The following is a 21,113-nucleotide window of genomic DNA, read 5'->3' as shown; positions in this document are numbered from 1 at the left end:
GTATGTTAAGCGACTCGTTGTATGGGAAGCGACTCGTCGTTCGTGAAGCAACTCATCGTACGTGAATTGTTCCTATCAGAATCTGAATATCGGTTTTAATAACTCGAGACTTGTCGCTCTGTCAGTTATTTATGCCGCAGCATGAAGTCTCTCCTCTTCTCTTCGACCAATCTTCTCTCGATGAATTGTCAAAATGTCTCGGCTGATGAAAGGAACTTTGAAGCGTCCCTGCAGCTCTTTGATGTTTCGGCTCATCTGTAGCGAGCTGGAGGACGTCCTCGTGCGAGGTGGTGATGGAACATCACAGGCCATGAGGCGCCGTCTCTCCAGCGTCAGGAGGCCTCCCCAGGCGTCCGAGCCATGTTTATGGACGCCACCCAAGTTGACACCGCCAACATCCACGGATGAGTTTCTGAAAAGAGAGTAGTTCTCTCAACCGTAGAGAAGAAACGACGACAGCAGGTTCTGTTGTTCAGGAGGGAAATCTAAAATAAACAGTTTGTGGAACAAGAGACCCTGAAACTGAGGCATGAAAACAACGAGTGTAACTGCTCCTTGAATGAATGCATGTCGGCAGCACGGTGGCACAACTGGTAGAGCTGCTGCCTCTCAGCGAGCAGGTCCCCGGTTCAAATCCCGGGGCCTTTCTGGGTGGAGTTTGCATGTTCTCTCTGTGCATGCGTGGGTTTTCTCCGGATACTCCGGTTTCCTCCCACAGACCAAAAACATGCATGTTAGGCTGATTGGTAACTCTAAATTGTCTCTAGGTGTGAGTGAGAGAGTGAATGGTTGTTTGTCTCTGTGTCCCTGTGATGGACTGGACACCTGTCCAGGGTGTCCCCTGCCTCTCACACAGTGATGGCTGAACATGGACACCCGCAACCCAAAAAAGAAGCAGCGTGTAAAGATAATGGATGAATGCATATCACCCACCATGTCTTAACTGCTCCTTAAATTCAGTTTCAATTCAGTTCAGTTTATTTCTTCAGCTCCAAGTCACAACAGAAGTCGTCTCAGGGACAGAACAGAAACATTCATGTATAAAATAATAATTGAACAGAAACATTCATCTATAAAATAATAATTGAACAGAAACATTCATCTATAAAATAATAATTTAACATTATTTATCTGAGGGAGGAGACCCAGAGGAAGACCCAGGACACGCTGGAGGGACTATGTTTCTCGGCTGGTCTGGGAACGCCTCAGGATTCCCCCGGAAGAGCTGGACCAAGTGGCTGGGGAGAGGGAAGTCTGGGCCTCCCTACTCAAGCTGCTACCCCGCGACCCGACCCCGGATAAGAGGAAGAAAATGGATGGATGGATATTTATGTGAGGAGCAGCTTTGAGTTTAACTCATCACTGAACTCTCATCTTGAACAAGCATGAAGGCGACAGTGGAAAGAAAAACTCCCTCATGAGGAAGAAACCTTTAGCAGAACCAGGATCAGGACAAGAGGACCATCTGCTTCGACCGGCTGGGTTTGGTAGGAATAGATACACAATGGCAGGTCAAGAATCACGTTAAGATAGAAATAGTATCAAATGAAAACTATTTTAACAATTAATTTAAGGAAATGAGGTCAGTTTGTCCTCCAGTAGTCTAAGTCTATAGCAGCATAACAAGACAACCCTAACTATAGGATTTATCAAGAAGGAAAGTCTTAAACTGGACAATGTGTCAGTCTCATGGACAGAAACTGGAAGTTGGTTCCACAAGAGAGGAGCCTGAGAACTGAAAGATCTTCCTCCCATTCTGCTGCTGGATACTCTAGGAACCACAAGTAAACCTGCAGTCTGAGAGTGAAGTGCTCTGTTAGTAAAATATGGAACAATAAGATCTGTAATATAAGATGGAGCTAGGTTGTTGAGAGCTTTGTAGGTTAGAAGTAAGATGAAAGTATACCAGCCGCCATGCCGCACAAACCTCTGCTCATGCTCAGATAACGTGTCGGGGATCACTCTCAGCTACTACCATGCAAAAATTTAGCTTCATATGTTGAAAGCTCATTGAGTTACAGCATTTTTGTGTTTGATTAGCTGTGGAAGCCATCTTGAGATGGACTTTCTGAAAGTTTTATTCAAATCTGTTAAGTCACTCATGAAATATTTTACTAACAGAAAGAAAAAACCCATAAAACATTAAGAAGTTAACACAAGCTCAGGATTATGATACCAGAACATTTCATGGTTTGTTAAATGTATCCACACATCTTTGGTAAATGGACTGCACTTATGCAGCTCCTTTGTCTTATCGGACCATTCAAAGCTCTTTACATCGGTCTGTCCTCATTGACCCGTTCATACAGCTCTATACTAGATCTATAATCAGAGCTTTATCACATTCAGACACTGATGGGACACACGTTAGAGGCAATGAGGAGTTCAGTGTCTTGCCCAGGGACACTTCAGCATGTGACTGCTGATGGATTCGAACCCCCAACTCTTGCGTTAGAGGACGACTGCTCTAACCACTCAGCCACAGCCGCCCCTCTATAACTGGAGTTATCAGTGAATCTGTTGTTTTCCCAGCATGCTTTGGGAAACAGCGATTGTTTCATCCTCGTTGGTTCTGAAGGTTCTGAACATAAACTACCCTTCGTCCTCTGGGACAAGACCAGTCAGAACTTCCTGTGGCGTCTCGAACAGTCGGTCCATCGCAGAACTCTGTTCAGATGGTTCCTCCTGAACTGGACCAAGGTCAGACCTGAAGGATCTGAAGTCCATGAGGAGTTTTCAGAAGGTTTTCAGATGTTTCTCCTGGCAGCTGGGTCCAAACTGATGAGCAGAAGTGTGGCGTGTTATCTTGTTTTTATGACTAAAAGACACGTCTCCTTCTCCGGGTCTGTGTGTTTGTCCAGCAGATGACGAAGGCTCGGGCTCCGACGTTGGGAAGAAGTTCACCAAATGCAGCACGTGTAAATACGGAGCGGAGTGTGACGAAGACTCGGAGGACGTCTGGTGAGGCCTTCATCCTTCACACAGATCCTGGGTTTGTAGGGCTGGATCTGGTCTAAGTGTCTCCGGAGGTCACCTGAAACTTGTAGAACTTCTGTGTTGGTGCTTATTGTTGCCACGAAGAACAGAGTTTGATAAAAAACAAAGACAAATGTTCACGCACATTTAAAAAAGCTAATTAGCAAAAGTTTTCTGTATAAATATCCAGAAGATGGAGTCGAATCTTCACGTTGTCCCGATCCAAGGTCCTGAGCAGCACAGAGGCGACCGTGGAGAGAAATGACTCTCTTCGAACAGGAAGAAACCAGAACCAGGCCACCTGGGGTTTGAGAGGACAGGAAAGAGACAAGCAGGAAGTGGTCCAGGTGTAGTTTATGTAGTCCAGGTGTGGTTTCTGTTGTCCAGGTGTGGTTTCTGTTGTCCAGGTGTGGTTTCTGTTGTCCAGGTGTGGTTTCTATGGTCTAGGTGTAGTTTCTGTGGTCTAGGTGTAGTTTCTGTGGTCTAGGCATAGTTTATATGGTCCAGGCGTAGTTTATATTGTCCAGGCGTAGTTTCTATGGGGAGAAATAAAAACATGTTAAGACAGAAATAACCTCTAATACAGACATGTAGAGCAAGTAAAGACGGCATCAGAGAGAGGACATGTGGTCAGTTTGTCCTCCAGCAGACTAAGCCTAAAGCATCATAACTAAGAGACAGCTCAGGAAACCCAAACCAACCCTAACTATAAAATTTATCAAAAAGGAAAGTCTTAAAACTGGACAATGTGTCAGCCTCACGGACAGAAACTGGAAGTTGGTTCCACAAGAGAGGAGCCTGAGAACTGGAAGATCTTCCTCCCATTCTGTTTTTGGAAACTCTAGGAACCACAAGTAAACCTTTTTTCATTCAACCTTTATTTAGACAGGTAAATCCCATTGAGCCTCCAGGACTCATTTACAAGAGAGACCTGATTTCAACAAAGAAAGATGACAACAATGGACAACAGCAACAACAATAAACAAAATTATAAAAAGTCATACAAATTTTTTTTTACAAATAGGATGGCTAAAAAAAGAAAAGTAGCCAAAACAACTAGATTCTAAGGGGAATGTAGAAAACTAAAAACAGGAACATGTCTGCATTGGTCCCTGCCAAGAGTCCAACAGATTCTTAAAGCCACTTAGAGAGGTCAAAGGTCGAGAGCTTCAGATCTTCAAACCTGCAGTCTGAGAGTGAAGTGCTCTGTTAGTAAAATATGGAACAATAAGATCTGTAATATAAGATGGAGCTAGGTTGTTGAGAGCTTTGTAGGTTAGAAGTAAGATTTTGAATTCTATTCTGGATTTGACAGGGAGCCAATGGAGAGAAGCTAAAACTGGAGAGATATGATCTCTCCCAGTAACTCCAGTTAAGACTCTGGCAGCAGCATTTTGGATCAACTGAAGACGTTTTAAAGAAGTATTTGGACACCCAGATAATAAACCATTGCAATAGTCCAGTCTAGACGTGACAAATGTGAAGTTAAAGTCTAGTTGATGTGAAATCTAAAAGATGGATAGCTGGTTGTGTTGTTGTTGATTTTGTTTTTTTTAATCCTTCAATGAAATAAAAGTAAATCAAACTATATTCAAATGTTTTTAAATTATTCTGACATACATCTAACATTTTACAGTTTTGAAATAAGCTCCAAGTGTCTTCAGCGACTCTCTGAGGAAGATCCTCTAGAAGCTGTTCAGTGTGCTGACCTTTGACCTCTGACCTCAGGTGCATATGTAACATTGACTGCAGCGGGCACAATGAGAACCCGGTCTGTGCCACTGATGGAAACTCCTACAACAACCCGTGTCTGGTGCGGGAGGCTTCGTGCATGAAGCAGGAGCAGATCGACGTCAAACACCTGGGCAGATGTTTAGGTGAGTCACATTACAATCCCACAGTGGAGCAGGAATCCAGACCGTCGCTTCTTTTGAGACAGTTGAACCATGTTCTGTGTCTCTTACTGAGACTAAAGATTCACCACCTAATAAAAAATGGCTGCTCACTAACAGGTTTTGTTTTAAAATTGCAAAACACTTTCACATACAAGTTGTGGTTATTGATGGAATAAAATAAGAGCATGGTGCATGCGTGCACATGCACTCCCACGTTCATCCACAGCTTTAGCGAAGGTGTTTGTTGCTGCTGCAGTTCTCCTCCTGACCTGTGGGTGTCAGTAGAGAGGAAATGAGACAAACTGCAGGAAGTTGTGCTAGAAGAGCTGACCAATGAAAGAATGGTGTTCAAAATCAATCAATCAACCTTTATTTAGACCGGTAAATCCCATTGACACCCAGTTCCCATCAAAAACTGCACTTTATTGATTTTGTCTTATTTATTTGACTTGTTCATGTTTTTCTCCTGTCAAAGTTTGTTCAATGTTTCTGGTCATATTTGACATTATTTCTCACATCTTTTAAAATTTTCTTTTTCTTGCTATAAGTAAAGTAAATAAAGATAAGTAAAGATGGATTTGGGAATTTGCTGTGAAAGTTTTCTTAAAGGGATATAAAATGTTTGTTTTATTATTTTTGTTTTGCTCTTTCTTTTGATTTATACCATTTTTGTTTTAAACCTTTTATTTTTTCCTGTATCTTTTACATTTTTTAATATACTTTTTTCAATTTATATAATTTTCTCATCCATTTTTTTCGTTTGTTTTGTTTTGCGATTGCTTTTAAATAAATTTCCCTCGGCTGATTTCTCGTTCTAAACCTTAACATTGTGCGTCACGTGAAATCTGTTGGAATCTTCTCTGCTGTTTGACTCGTCCTCCCGAAGCGTTTTTCATCTGAACGACCAACAGAACTTTGAGCAGTTGGTGTTTCTCTGCTCGACTCTGCGTCTGCAGGTCTGTGATGGTTTAATAAATCAGTCTCGTTACTCAAACCGTGTCAGTCAAATTAATCAGCAGCGTTTTCAATTAGGACACGAGTCTGAGCGTGCAGGAGCGCGATGGATTAATCTGAACCTCATTAACGTCCTGGAAAAGTTCGACGCACGACAAACTTTCAGAGCAGCTGCGAGACGACACAATAAATTCAGATCTGTTCAGTCACTGACGTAAAATGACTTCCTGGCAGAAAGCAGATGTTTATTCTCCTGAGCAACAGAATCCTTCAGGGGGAGCTTCGTCTTTTTTATTTGTCTTGTATTGATGAACTCGGCCAACTGCTCACAAACATCAGTTTATCTGCTGCTGAAGGAAAAATGAAGCTTTTTGTCTTCAGAGGAACAAACTCTGCTGCCGACTCCTGAAACTGACAGAAAACTTCAACTCTGGTTGATCAGTCTTTAAAGCGACTGTAGAGAAACAGAAAAATATGTCAGTTTATTTATGCTGCAGCACATTTCAGATAATCATTTTCACAATGAAATACAAAACATTTTCATTTCATTTCACCTTTCTTTAACCAGACATAAACACTAAGAACAAATTATTATTTACAGTGCTGGCCTGGCAGCACCTCGTCAAATATTACCTCTTCTATAATATCACCATTCACAGTCGTGAAGTCCACCGAGGTGGATATGGTTCCTCCTCCATGTCCAAACCATCCATCATCTTCTGCTTGTTCAGAAGTCAGGTTGCGGGGGCAGCATCTTGAGCAGGGAGGTCCAGACATCTCTCTCCACAGCCTCTTACAGCTCTTCTGGAAGGACTCCAAGACGTCCCCAGGCCAACAGAGAGATGTAGTCTCTCCAGCGTGTCGGGGGTCTCCTCCCAGTCAGACTTGCCCGAACCACCTCAACTGGCTCCTCTGGATGTGGAGGAGCAGTGGTTCTCCTCTGAGTCTCTCCTGATAACTGAACTTCTCCCCCTGTCTCTGAGGGAGAGTCCAGCTCCTGCAGAGGAAACTCATTTTAACTTCCTGGATCCACAATCTCATTCTTTCAGTCTCTACCAGAGTTCATGACCAGAGGTGAGGGGAGGAACGTAGACCGACCAGTAAACTGAGAGCTTTGTCTTACAGCTCAGCTCCCTCTTCACCCCAACAGACCGGTACAGAGTCCACAATACTGCAATGCTGCACCAATCCATCTGTCAATCTCACGCTCCATTCTTCCCTCACTTGTGAATAAAAGCTCCTTTCTTCACTTGAGTGTCCAAAACAAACGGCCGTAAATCAGATGACATGACTACAAAATCAGTCATCGATCTACGACCTAGGTCCACCTGGTGCCAAGTGCACTTATGGACACCCTTATGCTGGAACATGGTGTTTGTGATGGACAAACTATGACCTGCACACAAGTCCAACAACAGAACACCACTCAGGTTCAGATCAGGGGCCGTTCCTCCCAATCACGCCCCTCCAGGTCACACTGTCATTACCCATGTGGACATTGAAGACCCCCAGCAGAATAAAGGAGTCCCCAGCAATCGCACCTTCCAGCATCCCCGCCAAGGACTCCAAGTAGACCACATACTCTGAAGAGGTGCGTAGGCATAAACAGTCACAGCCTGTCCCCCCCAGCTGAAGGTGCAGGGAAGCTACCCTCTCATCTACTGGAGAAAAGTCCAAAACACAGGCACCAAGTCGGGGGGCTAAGAGTAGACCCACACCAGCTCGACACCTCTCACCATGGGCAACTCCAGAGTGGGATAAGGTCCAGCCCCTCTCAAGGAGATCGGTTCCAGAGTTCGTGCTGTGTGTCGAGGTGAGCCCAACTAGATCTAGTTAGTACCTCTCAACCTCACGCACAAGCTCAGGCTTCTTCTCCACCAGGGAGGTCACGTTCCATGTCCCAAGAGCAGCTTTGGTAAACCAGGGTCAGAATGTCTAGTTCCCCACCTTTGGCCACTGCCCATGGCGCCATGCACCAGACTCATATGGCCCCTCCTACAGGTGGTGGGCCCACAGGAAGGCAAACCCATGCTTTTCATTCTGGCTGAATCCGACCGGGCCCCATGGGTTGAAACCTGGTCACCAGTTGCTCACCAACAAGCCCCTCCTCCAGGCCTGGCTCCAGGGTGGGGCCCCGGTAACCCACATCCAGGCAAGGGACACTGAGCTCCTTGTATGCATTTGTCCATAAGAGTCTTCTGAATCGCTCTTTGTCTGGCCTGTCACCTAGGACCAATCTGCCTTGGGAGACCCTACCAGGAGCAATTACAGTTGCTCCCGACAGCAGAGCTCCTAGAATGGAGCCTTGGAGTACACCTGAGGTAACTGGAATAAACTGTGAAGTATGAGAGTCAACCTTGACTTGCTGCGACCTGTTCGAACCATGTTGGCGGTTGTCCTCAAATTCTAATACGGTCGAGTTGCTTCAGTCAGATGGAATGATCAACTGAGTCAAAAGCTTTAGAATAGAAAACAGTCAAATAAAAACAGAATACAAATACAAAAGATTGTTAAAAAAGACGAGACAAGCCATAAAATATGCAAACTACAATAAATATAAATTATTATTCTTAGAAATATAAGAATAAAAACACAGAATCTCTGTCCGGATTTGTCCAGTTTAGGTTTTTGTCCACGTTTTTGTTTTTCATGAACTTCTTTCAGACAAAAACCTCCAAATCAGTTTCTGAGCTGCATTAAGGTGAAATGAGCAGATTGTTGATCCGACTGATTCCAGGCAGAACCAACAGTTTTTTCTCTGAGTGTCTCATTTACTCAATCTAGACCCGTTCATTCTGTTCGGACCCAGCAGAACCCAGGCTCGGTTCTCTTTGGTGCAACGTTTTAAATGAACGGATGAAACATGGCTCGTCTGTTTGTTCCTGTGGGAGCATGTGAGCGGTGCGAGGCTCAGACAGGGTTCTGATGGCGCTGCTCAGAGTCCGGTGGGCCGGGCCCCCGCTCTCATTTATTCTCATGGACTCACCTTGAATCACGATGTGTCATCCCGCTGGAGATGTGGCCTCTGTGGATGCTGGCAGGAGGTCGTGACCCCGCAGGGTTCATGAATTTACTGCCAGGGGGGCTGGATTTAAGAGGGGCCACAAGTTCGATTGGCTCAGGGAGGGGACAGTGGGGGGGGGGGGGGTGTAACACTCTAAGGGTGCTGGTCCCATCAAAACATCCAATATCAGATTAGAAATACTGGATTCAAGATTAAATACATCCTGTCACTTTACTGCAGGAGGCAAAACGTTTTCCATCAATGTTGAAAATAAAGTGAAATCAGATGAAGCGCAAAGCGATACACCAGAAAAATAAAGTTTAAATAAATGTCTACATTCCAACAAACGGTTAAAACCAGCAAACGTTACCAAACATAAAAACACAAACTGAATGAAAACCAGCTCAAAATCCACCGATCTGAAGTTTGTTCTCCTGCGGGAAAGTTCAACAGTTTTATCGTTGGACTCTAAATATTAGGTCAACAACGAGTCGTAGCGGTCGTTGTCTCAGTCAAATTTAAATAAATGCTACTTTTTCCTTCATAAGTCAATAATCATAATCTATTCATAAAATAAGATTAGATTAGCTTGAAGAACACTAGTTAAAATCTAAAACAAAATTAAACTAGCTAAAAGAACATTGGATAAAAACAGCATAACACAAGCTAAAAGCTAAATGAAACCAAAGACAAGAGCTGAAAGAAACAACACGAGCTCAAACACGTGCTAAAAAAGCAGAAAAGCTATAAAAAAAGTGGGGAAAACATCAGCTAAAGGATGAAACGTTGAACACTAGCTGAAAGCTGACATAAGCCCACACTGGCAAAAAGATAAATGAAGCAACCCACAAGCTAAATGCTGTGAAATCAGAAGATCAAATAAGCAGCTAAAAGCTACAAGCAGCAGACCGATAATTAATAAACTAAGTACTAGCTAAAACTTCAAAATACCAAAAAGTTAAATTTTTCCTTCATAAATCAGTAAATGTCAGAGAACATGCACCTGATGCTCTTCTCTTTATAAAACGTTCTGAATTCAGGACCCTTCATTTGATTAAGGTTTGACGTGAAAGACTTTTACGTTCACGTTGGGTTAAAAGAAGTGTATTAAAGTTTAAGAGGAGCCACGGTGAGGCATTCTTTGACAAAACACGCATCCTTAAAGGCAGCCTCCGGCTCGGTGCTGCAGAAGAAAAACCCTGAAAGAGACTTTTACAGAAGAAAAGAAAGAACTGCAAACTGAGGAGAGAGGGATGAACAGGAGGGAAAGAAGAAGAGCTTCTGTCGGTATTTCCTCCTGAAGATTAAAAACGGACGAGTGTGTTTCTGTCTGCTGAATCAGCGTCACGTCTGAAGAGTATTACGTTTTTGTTTAGTCTTAATTTAATAAAAATGTTTCTATCCAAATAAAATAAATCTCACTAAGATAAATATTTGTTGCAGAAATAACTGCAGCAACACAAAAAGCTGTTTTCAGAAATGAATAATCTCATTAACAAAAGAAAAATCACTAATTCTCTGCGACGATTTTCACTGAGTGATGAAGTAAAAACCGATTAAACCACAAACGAACGTATCGCGTTTAGACGACTGCTTCTTCTTTCTTGGCGTTAATGAAACCGACTCCCTCCAAAGAAAACGTTTTAAAAGTTGTTTTTCTTTTTCCAACAGCTGCTTTGAGAACAGGAAGTGCTGATAAATCCTGAGTTGTTCCGGTCATTAACTGAAGCGAGAGCAAGTCCAATTCATGTTTGTGTGTAAATCAAAACCGGGCGGAGTTTAGTTTGTTTGTTTTGACATCAACTCAAAACAACAACAACAAATATGATTTTTTTTTTGTCTCAGGAAAAATAAATCGTTGTGTCATGACAGCGATATGAATTAAAATTAATTTACTTTTGTTTTAAAGCAGCTGAAGGACAACTGCGCGCTAAAGACCAGAAAAAAAAGAAGTTTTTATTCATGTTTGTTGTACAAAAGTAAAACTCTAATATCTTATTGATAGAAGCTGCCATGTTGTATTTTCTTTGAACCATTAGCCCTACACACACACACACACACACACACACACACACGCACACACCCACACACACACACACACACACACAGACACACAATCGTGGTGTTTTAAACATCGAGTGATTAATTCCATCTCTAACAGATGAAAAGGTATGAACGGCCTGAATGAACAGATGTCAACATCTGGAACAAATGATCTGAGACCGATTTATGTTTCGAATCAGTAAAATGTCTCATTTGGTGACATGAACTTAAACTAGACTGGTTCAAAGTCTACTTCTAACAAAAAAATCTTCTCCCAGAAATAGCTCCGCCCCTTTTTGGGGAAAACCAAAAACTGCTGGTTTCAATGCGGCCCACAGAAATAAAAATGACTAATTAGCTTTTTTTAATCTGTAAACGTAGAGGGACTTGGGTTCATCCACAAGGAGCAGTTAGGATCAGGCAGCCATTCTGTTGCTCATAGTGTGCATGAACAGAAGTCATCATTATATCAAAATATAAATAAATAAAATAAATTATGTGTAAATCGGAAGTTATATCTTTCACTGGGATTCTGACGTCTTGGAATCATTTTAAACTGGCTAAGACAAAAAAAAGATTTAAATATTTTTGCAGTGAGTGATTAACCCACCTGAACTACTTTTATTTATCATGCGAACTTATAACTTTTTAATTAAATTACTGTACCCTTCACATGTAGCAGACAGTGAACATAAAGCAGCCTAACAAAGAACGTAAACTCCCCCAAAGTTCATTCAATCTAAACTACTTCACTCATCATTTAGGACAGTTTTTAATGTAACACTGAAGATTAATGACCAGCAGTGATATATAAATATGATTTATTGCTTGACAGACGATAGTACGGGCAGTTGTGTTAGCATCAGCCAAAACGGAGAGTGTTTGCCCTAAATGAGTGCAGGAACGTTGTGCAGGGGCTAAGTTCCTGCATGCATCATCTTTCTGTTTTTTGACTGACAAACCTGCATCTTATCGCCCTCTGCTGGACTGGAGTGTAAAAGTATAAACCTCAGCTCTGATCCAAAAACAGTTAAATATGAACCTGTCGAGGCCTTAAAACAGAATGTCTAGTCTTGAATAAAAGACACAACTTGACCACTAAATCAAATTCTAATCTTCAAATCTTTCACTAGTTTCTGTGTATGAAGCACAGCAGAATTAAACTACAAATATCTAAAAAAAAATTAAATCAAGTCCTCAGGATGGGTTCAAAAAATAAAAATGAAACCTGTAGAACCGTTTCGTCTTTCAGATGAAAGACGAAACGGTTCTACAGTTTTTTTTACCCGTCCAGAGGACCTGACTTAACCTTTTTAGATTTTTCTACCTGGATTATTGAGCAGCATCAGGAAAACTACAAATACCAATTCTGACATTAAGTTAGATTTAATATTCATCAATCTTCTGTCAAATGAAGCCTCACCTGACAACCAGACGCAGCATGTTACAGCTCTCTGAGGAAACTTTGAATATTTTACGTTTTTCTCCGACTGAATATCAAGTCTGCTGGTTAACATTCACCTCAGCTCCTCCTGCAGACTGAAAACATGAAACGAGAGAGCGAACCAGAGCCCGCCGCCGCTCCTTTGTTTGGCTTCTGTCAGCATCCATCACTTTCTGACACACACACACACACACACACACACACACACCCACACACACACACACACACACAGACTGACCCTTCACCACCTTGACTCTGACGATCAGGCTGATAGTAAACATCCTCCGACATTTCCTTCTTCCTGAGGCGTAAACAAAAATCACTCCATCAGCAGCTCAGACAGACAGGAAGTGAAGCGGCCATGTTGGCAAACTAAACACAAACGTTTCAAACAGACTCTATGATGCAACAGCTGACATCAGCTGAATGTTTCTCAACATGATGCAAACATGTTTGAGACGTGACGACTGTTTCTGTTTCCGTTGCAGCTGATAAAGAAAAACTGGGCAGGAAAGACGACAGCGTCCCGTTCAAAGTGAACGTCTTGGGTAAGAACCGTTTATCGTCTTTACAGACACAAACACTGATTTCTGATTCTCGTGATTCACTTCCTTTATGTCTCAATGTATAAATAAACAACAAAATTGATATTTTACTAACGGAATCAGAGAAACTTCTGGTTACATCCAGGACACAACACTTGTTCATCAACACAACCAAAGGAAATAAAATGGAGAGCAGGTGGAAGAGAGACTGGAGAGGAGGTGAAATCCTCTGGGGAAAAAACAGCTGATAAAAGAAGCAGAACACTGGCTAATAGCTATAATAAAATCACACTAGCTAAAAGAACTAGCTAAAAGCACAAACAAGATTGCACTAGGTAAAAAAAACACTAGAACACTAGATAAAAACAGCAGAACACAAGCTAAAAGCCAGATGAAGCCAAAGACAAGCTATGAGCTATGAGCTGAAAAAGACAACACAAGCTAAAACGCCTGCTAAAAAGCTAAAGATATATCGAAAAAATGAAAGTAGAAAAACACCAGCTAAAGGATGAAAAGTTTAACACTAGCTAAAAGCTGAAATAAGTTCACACTGGCAAAAAGATAAATGAAGCAACCCACAAGCTAAAGACTGAAATCAAAGAATCAAATAACCAGCTAAAAGCTACATGTAGCAGACCAACTATTAAAAACTAATAACTAAGTACTAGCTAAAATTTCCAAGTACCAAAAGGCTAGCACAAATTAGTAAAAGGCTAATGAAAAGCTAAAAGTGGTAGAATGATAATGAAATCTAAATGTAAAGTAAATCTTTGTTGTTCATTCCTCAGTTTTTAAATTTGAAATCACAAATAAAATATAAATTATTTATGAGGCAACAAGTAAATATTTACAATCATAACATTATAATTAAACAAAAAGCATTAAAAACAAAAACGGGCTGAAAGAGATGAAAGCAAAGTTTTTTTAAGAAACTTTCAAATCTCAAACTTCCCAGCACTCGTCTCCTGAATGAGCCGAACATTTTGATGGATGAACAGCTAAAATAGCACAAAGAAGTAGTTTCACATAAATAAATGAAAAGAAATGACTAAAAATAAAAAAACAGCTAGATAAATGTTGAATCAGTGTTTACTAAATGAGCTAAAAACTTCAAAGTAACATTTAAAAGGTCAGTTTTAGTTTGACAGAACTAAGAAATCTTTTCCCAGCTGTGAAGCAACCATTAAGTCTCTCCTTCCTGTTAGTCATCTGATTCAGCTTCACCATCGATTTATTGAGCCACGACGGACATAAACTCCGAGTCAGACCCTCGGCAGAGTCCTGCTGACGGAACATCAATGTCTAAACCTAATTTTATGGAAATCCGATGGAGTTGTTGTGTTTGCTTCCATGAAGTGTTGCGTTCACGTCACACGCCTGGACCATAAATCCTCCTTCCTGCTTTGAATCCAGCCCACAATAATCCAGCAGCCTGTAAAGATCTGAACCTGCGCAGGAGCAATAACTGAGGATCAGACTTAATGAAACCCCTAAATACACAGTGAGGTCCTCACAGGGGGCATAAAACACTTCGATTCAACTCCCCAGCTGTACCCTCCTAGCTGTTTTTGTTTCCTTTTTAAAATACCATTTTCTTTCATTTATTCTTCTAAAATTGTATGCTTTTATGATTGTCCACTGTTGTCATCATTCTATATTAAAATCAGGTCTCTCTTGTAAATGAGTCCTCGAGGCTCAATGGGACCAAGTTGTAGAAATAAAGGTTGAATGAAAACGTAAATCTCTGCTGATGGGACAGATCCAGTTTCTAAGACCTGATCCCAGTGAGGCGCTGAAGTTTCTCCTGAGTAAAGCCGCAGATTGGAGGAGCAGAAAGAAGGCACAATGAAAATGTTAAGTTTTCAGACGGGAGACGAGATGAAACCGAATCAGGAGGTTTTATTTTCTGCACCAGAGAAACCACGACCAGAACATCCAGAACCACAAAGGTCCACCAGTACCTGAGCTGAAACGGGCAGAAACCAGGTTAAAGTGTAGTTTCATCAACGTCACACACACGGATTATGAATGGATTCCACCACGCTGCTCTCCTCTTGAACCCTTTTACCTCCACTGCTCCCAGTTAACACGCAGACGTTTGTTTTAGAGAAACTTTATTAGTTAAAACCATTTTTACCAAAGGCGGATCGTTCCGGCAGCGTTTCAGCGTTCTGACAGCAAAATGCTGATTCCTCACAGTCCAAAGTTAGACCCAAGTACCTGATCTGGTCTTAAACTGGAGCCACAGAACCACAGGCTGCACCAGTTGATCAACGGCCGGTTGACACCTTCTGGTTGCTCTAAGTGGTGGAACATGTCTCTGCAACAATTGCTGCAGTCTTGGACTGATCAGGAGAACTACTGCTGTTCATTAATTCCTCCTGCCAACAAACTATACACCCACTTTGCACCCAGTGGGTGGTGCCCATTTAGTATTTGAAAGTTGTCATTTTATAACCGATGGCTGTCATCTTGTACCTAAGAAGCCATTTTGTACCTCACCTTTGTTGTAGTTCTATTTTCTTCCCTAAGTTTGTCATTTTGTACCTGGAAATTGTTATTTTGTACCCTGAAGTAGAGTTGCATTCGGGCCTAAAAAATCCAATCCCTATCCTGTATATATTTATTCTGAGCCCGACCCGACTAATTAATTGTAATTACAGGCCCAAACCCAAAAAAACAACATTTTTTTAAATTAAATTTACTGCTTTTGTGAGTAAATCAGTTTGACATATTTTAAAAACATATTTCAAAGAAAGGAATCCATAAGATTTCTTTATTAACAAGTCACCAAATGAATAGTGGCATACAAAACTAATAGTCTAAAACTCTAAAGATGAAGATGATGTCCTTGTTTACCTCTTTCAACCAATTGCAAATCCTCAGCTGTGTGATAAGAGCAAAGGGTGGGCGGAGCCACAGGGCAGGCGGGGCCACTTGGTGGGCGGGGCCACATTGCAATTGTTGCACAATGCTCTCCAGCACTACTCTCCTCTCTCCTCACAGTCTGAGTAACTGCTGCTCTCTATTTTATTTCTCTTCTTCATCCTCAGTAAACTTACAGCAACAAGTAGATTAACACAGTTTTATATTGTGCTTTCTTATTTAATTTTCTTTGTGCGGTATAATTCGTAAAATCGCACCACAGCCCGAGACTGACACGGCCCGTTCATCAAACACATTATTTTGGCCCAACCCAGCCCGAATTTCGGGTCGGGCCGGGCCCGAGTTAGAAATGACAGCTCTACCCTGAAGTTGCCATGTTGTACCCAAGAAGTCATTTTGTACCTCACCTTTGTTGTAGTTGTAATTTTCTTCCCTATGTTTGTCATCTTGTACCTGGAAATTGTTATTTTGTACCCTGCGGTTGTCAAACTGAACCCTGTGCTTTTCATTTTGTGCACTGCGGTCACCATTTTGTAGGAGAAAATTGTCTTTCCATACGCAGCTGTCTTCATTTATGTGGCAATTTTTTTGTACCTTTTGGTTGCTGTTTTGTACCCAGCAGTTGTCATTTTGTACCTTTAGGCTCTTTTTTGTGCCACGTAATTGTCATTTTATACGTCACATTTCCACATTGGTCCCCTCAATGTCATTTTTGTACACTACACTTTTTATTTTGTACTTGGGGGTTGCCAGTTTGTCCCTGCCACATGTCATTTTGTACATGGCACCTGCACATTCCCTAGTTTGCTTGAAAACAATCTTTTCTTGGAGCTCGTCATTTTGAACAGACGAGAGAATCTTTCTGAAAAGTTTTAAAAGCCTTTACATTTTGAGACTTGGGGTACGAATCGGATGTTAACTTTGGTCATTTTCTCCGTTTTGAATGTTTTGTTCAGGTTAGTTACTAAACTCTGACAACACTGAAGTAAACCAACAGGTTTCATCTCTCCACGGTGACACACTTCTGCCTGAAATGTTTGATAAATTATCGCTCGGTGCCGTTTGTACCGGCTGTACATCTCGGTGACCCAGCAGGAGTGGGTTCTGTAACACGGCAACATGCAGAGCTGGTTTTTATTATTAGGAGCTTTTTGTAGCGTTTGTGTGTAGTTGAACTTTAATGAGTGCGTCGTTCTTTGTTGGCTGATCCTTTTCAAATCTTCGGTGAGTCGTGGTGCAGAAACACGACTGTTTTATTTCCTCCCACTGAGGTGGAAATAAAAGAATTTACACCAGACGTCTTTCTTTCAAACTGAAAGAAACTGAGATTTCTGCTCAGCCTTTAATTTCTATTAGAATAAAACTAGTTTAGTTTTTCGCAGATGGAGTTTGTGACAGAAACATATTTATTCTAATTGTGCTAAATATACCAAACAGTCCTGTTAGTAGTCCAAAAATAAACCTGCACGTTCGGCTGCCTGCAGGTCCAGACCTCTGGGCTCTGCCTGCTTGAATAAAGGCTGATCTACTGTGGATCTGAATATTTGTGGTATTTCCCAGTAAGTTGGCACATGATGGTAGATAAAGACTGGTTTGTAATCGTTCCTGCCTGTAAGTGACCCCCTCTGTCTGCGGCCTCCTCATGTTTAGTCGTTTCTCCCTTCGACCCGCTCAGAAACCACCGGTCTTGATCACGGAGAGGGCTTCTACGCCGGGCTGCCCGTCCCCTGCGCCGACAGCTACGCCGGCTTCTGTGTTCACGGGAAATGTGAGATCAAGTACAACATGGCCACCTGCAGGTCAGTGACTCTCCACGCTGCTAACGACGACCGTCATGCCAGACAACGTTTACTTGTTTCTACGGCAGCGGTCTGCGATGACGTTTCTCCTTTTGTTGTTCGTTTTCTTTGACTGTCTTTGATGGAACAGACGTAATGAAGGTTGTGGATTCTAACAGCCTCGGCCAGCTGCTCCTCAGCGGAGCAGTGGAAGTGACATCACAGCACAGTTCTGCAGCTTACCCCTGTGAGACGATAGTTCTGACGGGAGGGGGGTCGTGTCCAGAACTGATTCCCAGAAGAGATGCAAGAACAAAAGTTATTTTCAACAGAGAGAAATGATTTGGGCACTTCTGATGAAATATAAATCAGCCTTTACTGTGAAGGACTGTAAAAAGTTCTGAGTTCTGCTCCGGTAGGAGTAATGAACCACAGCTCAGCCAGCGTCCGTTAAAACCGGAGGAGTTATTTTAGTAAACGTGAACCCTCAGATACAAACAAGTGAACGTATAAACAGGACACAGAACGAGTCTGACTAGTTTTAGGAGAAGGTGCTCCACAGGAAGTACTTCCTGTTGGTGGTTAAATCACTGAACAGTTCCGCCCCATCCTATCTCACTGATCTTCTGCAGCCATATGTCCCACCGCGCTCTCTGAGGTCAGCAGACCAGATGCTTCTCTCAGTCCCAGAAACCCGTCGTAAGCTCAGAGGTGACAGGGCTTTCTCTGTTGCAGGTCCATGACTGTGGAATGAGTTGCCACTGAGTGTCCGGCAGGCTCCCACACTCTCAGTCTTTAAGTCTCGCTTGAAGACCCACTTCTATTCTCTTGCCTTTAACACGTTGTGATTTGTTTTGGCCCGGTCTGTTCTCTACTCTGTTGGCCATTTTAGTTAGCTTCTGCTGCTATTTGTATCTGTATTTCTATTTTATGTTTTCCTGTCCGCTGTGCATGTTTGTTTCTTTTGTACAGCACTTTGGTTGGCCTTGTTGCTGTTTTAAGTGCTATATAAATAAATTGGTATGGTTAAAGGTTAAAGTTGAGCCTGCAGCGCCTGAGTTGTAAAGGATCAAACCTTTGTGGGTCCAGGTGTGATGCGGGCTACAAAGGTCCTCAGTGTGACGAGCCTCTGGACTTCAACGTCCTCTACGTGGTCCCCAGTGGACAGAAGCTGCACTACGTCCTCATCGCCGCCATCATCGGCGCCGTGCAGATCGCCATCATCGTCGCTGTGGTGATGTGCATCACAAGGTGAGAACAGTCTAACCAAAGCTTCCTGATCTATTAGTTAAGCACGAAAAAAAAAGTTTCAGTCGTTTTAGACTAAATGACATGAACTTTAGCATTTTGCATTAATTTAAATATTCTAAAAAACTTAAATATTACTTAAATTAAAGGTTAAACTTTGAAGTTTAATACAATTCGGGTAAATTAACAAACTGAACATTTTTTGTGTGTGTGTGTGGGGCGGGGGGGATTGTTTCAATCCATTAAACAACCTGTTGGATTATAAATTAACTAGTTTGTTATTTTATTAACAAATTGCTCATTGCTACGGGCTGTTCAGTCCCTGTACAAGCCGTGCGAGAGTTTGCTTCTCATAGCTGGTAGTAAGTCGGACCCTTCAGAGCTGCTCTTTCTCACAGATTCTGTTCAGAACTTTTATGGACAGAACTTCTCGGTGCAGTCAGGGGGTGGAGGGAGTCCAGTTCAGTGTCCTCAGGATTCAGCTCTGCTCTTTGCAGATGATGTGGTCCTGTTTTCGACATCCTGCCATGATCTCCAGCTCTCACTGGAGCGGTTCACAGCCGAGTGTGAAGCAGCTGGGAGGAGAACCAGCACCTCCAGATCTGAGGTCTTGGTCTTCAGTCAGAGGTGGATTGTTCTCTTCAGGTCGAGGGTGAGGTTCTGCCTCAAGTGGAGGAGTTCAAGTAGCTCAGGGTTTTGTTCACGAGTGAGAGAAGAATGGAGCGTGAGACTGACAGATGGATTGGTGAAGCATCTGTAGTATTGCAGACACTGTGCCGGTCCATTGTGGTGAAGAGGGAGCTGAGCTGTAAGACAAAGCTCTCTGTTTATTGGTCAGTCTACGTTCCTCCCCTCACCTCTGGTCATGAACTCTGGTAGAGACTGAAACAATGAGATCGTGGATCCAGGAGGTTGAAGTGAGTTTCCTCTGCAGAGCTGGACTCTCCCTCAGAGACAGGGGGAGAAGTTCAGTTATCAGGAGAGACTCGGAGTAGAACAACTGCTCCTCCACATCCAGAGGAGCCAGTTGAGGTGGTTCAGGCATCTGGTAAAGATGCTCCCTGGACGCCTCCATCAGGAGGTGCTTTGGGCATGTAAAACTGGGAGGAGACCCCGGAGAACCAGGACACGCTGGAGAGACTATGTCTCTCTGTTGTCCTGGGAACATCTTGGAGTCCTCGCAGAAGAGCTGGAAGAGGCTGTGGAGAGAGATGTCTGGACCTCCCTGATCTGATGCTGCCCCCGAGACCTGAGTCCAGAACAAGAGGAAGATGATGGATGGATGGATGGATGGATGGATTAATTTAAAATTTCTTTAATATTTTCTGGACCTAAATATTTTTGTCATAAATCGTTCACTGGTTGCTACATAGAGATAAAACCTTTTTTTTAATTGTTTTACTTAAAACAAAAAAACATTTGTTTTTGTACTAAGATATAAAATTTCCTGTTATTTTTATTTATTTATTTATTTTCAGAAAATGTCCAAAAAACACCCGAGGTCGCCGGCAGAAACAGAACCTGGGCCACTTCTCGTCGGACACCAACTCCAGGATGGTATAGCCTCGTGGTGTTGGCTGAAGATCCTTCTTGATCAAGTTCGTTCTCATCGAGAGGGAACGTCATTTTTTTAACAGCAACTCGTTCGTTTTAATATCTGAGCATTTGGTCCAAGGCGAGCGGAATATTTATTTACGAGGCCTTATTTTTCCTCTTCTAATGGAATTCTGGCGCATTTATTCTGCGCAGCTGTAATTTAATCCTCGTCAGTCCAGAAGAAGGAGAAGGTGAATCCAGGACCCGCTGACGCTGGATGAACTACGGAAGCCCATCGCTGCCACCTAAGACATGTCGAGATGCGTCGTAATTATGAGACTCTATGAAAGTTTTTGATTACAAGATAAAATAATTAACGTTAGAAAAATCACTTTGAAAATTTTAAAATACAACGTAAAGTCCAAATCATGTTTTTAATCCAGAATTATGAGATTCAGCTTTGCTGTATGACACAAAGTAAGAATTAGGAAATATAATTAATAAATCTAAAATGCAAAGTCATTAATCTAAGAAATAAAGTAACGATTAAGATTTTAAAGTCCATTTATGAGATTCTAAATCAAAGTTATGAGAAGTAAAGTCTAAATTACGACTTTCAGTCTTTTCTTTACAAAGTACAAAGTCTTAAAAATCTAAATTATGAGTCAGTATCAAAAGATGACTTCAGAAATATGAACTACAATGTCAGGATTATGACCCAACATCGTTTTTAAGAGCTTGTTACTAAATTATGTTAACTCGAAAATCTGACTTAAAATCCTGACTTTGTATATTGTAATCCTT

The 21,113-nt window shown here is 42.0% G+C and overlaps 1 protein-coding gene across 1 annotated transcript in view; it reads left to right on the top strand.

The window, feature by feature from the left end:
- tmeff1a (transmembrane protein with EGF-like and two follistatin-like domains 1a) overlaps positions 1 to 20,744 on the top strand; it is a 33,281-nt gene extending 12,537 nt beyond the window's left edge. Inside the window, exons 5-10 of the mRNA XM_037681422.1 lie at positions 2,865 to 2,961; positions 4,705 to 4,853; positions 12,805 to 12,864; positions 17,423 to 17,546; positions 18,615 to 18,776; positions 20,252 to 20,744. Of these exons, the coding sequence (XP_037537350.1) occupies positions 2,865 to 2,961; positions 4,705 to 4,853; positions 12,805 to 12,864; positions 17,423 to 17,546; positions 18,615 to 18,776; positions 20,252 to 20,336 (677 nt within the window). The 3' untranslated portion in view covers positions 20,337 to 20,744. The remainder of the gene's footprint in view (positions 1 to 2,864; positions 2,962 to 4,704; positions 4,854 to 12,804; positions 12,865 to 17,422; positions 17,547 to 18,614; positions 18,777 to 20,251) is intronic.
- Positions 20,745 to 21,113: the final 369 nt, after the last annotated feature.

The sequence above is a fragment of the Nematolebias whitei genome, chromosome 9 (assembly GCF_014905685.2).
Source record: "Nematolebias whitei isolate Nwh7 chromosome 9, NemWhi1, whole genome shotgun sequence".
NCBI lineage: Eukaryota > Metazoa > Chordata > Actinopteri > Cyprinodontiformes > Rivulidae > Nematolebias > Nematolebias whitei.
This window is presented reverse-complemented; position numbering and strand designations above follow the sequence as displayed.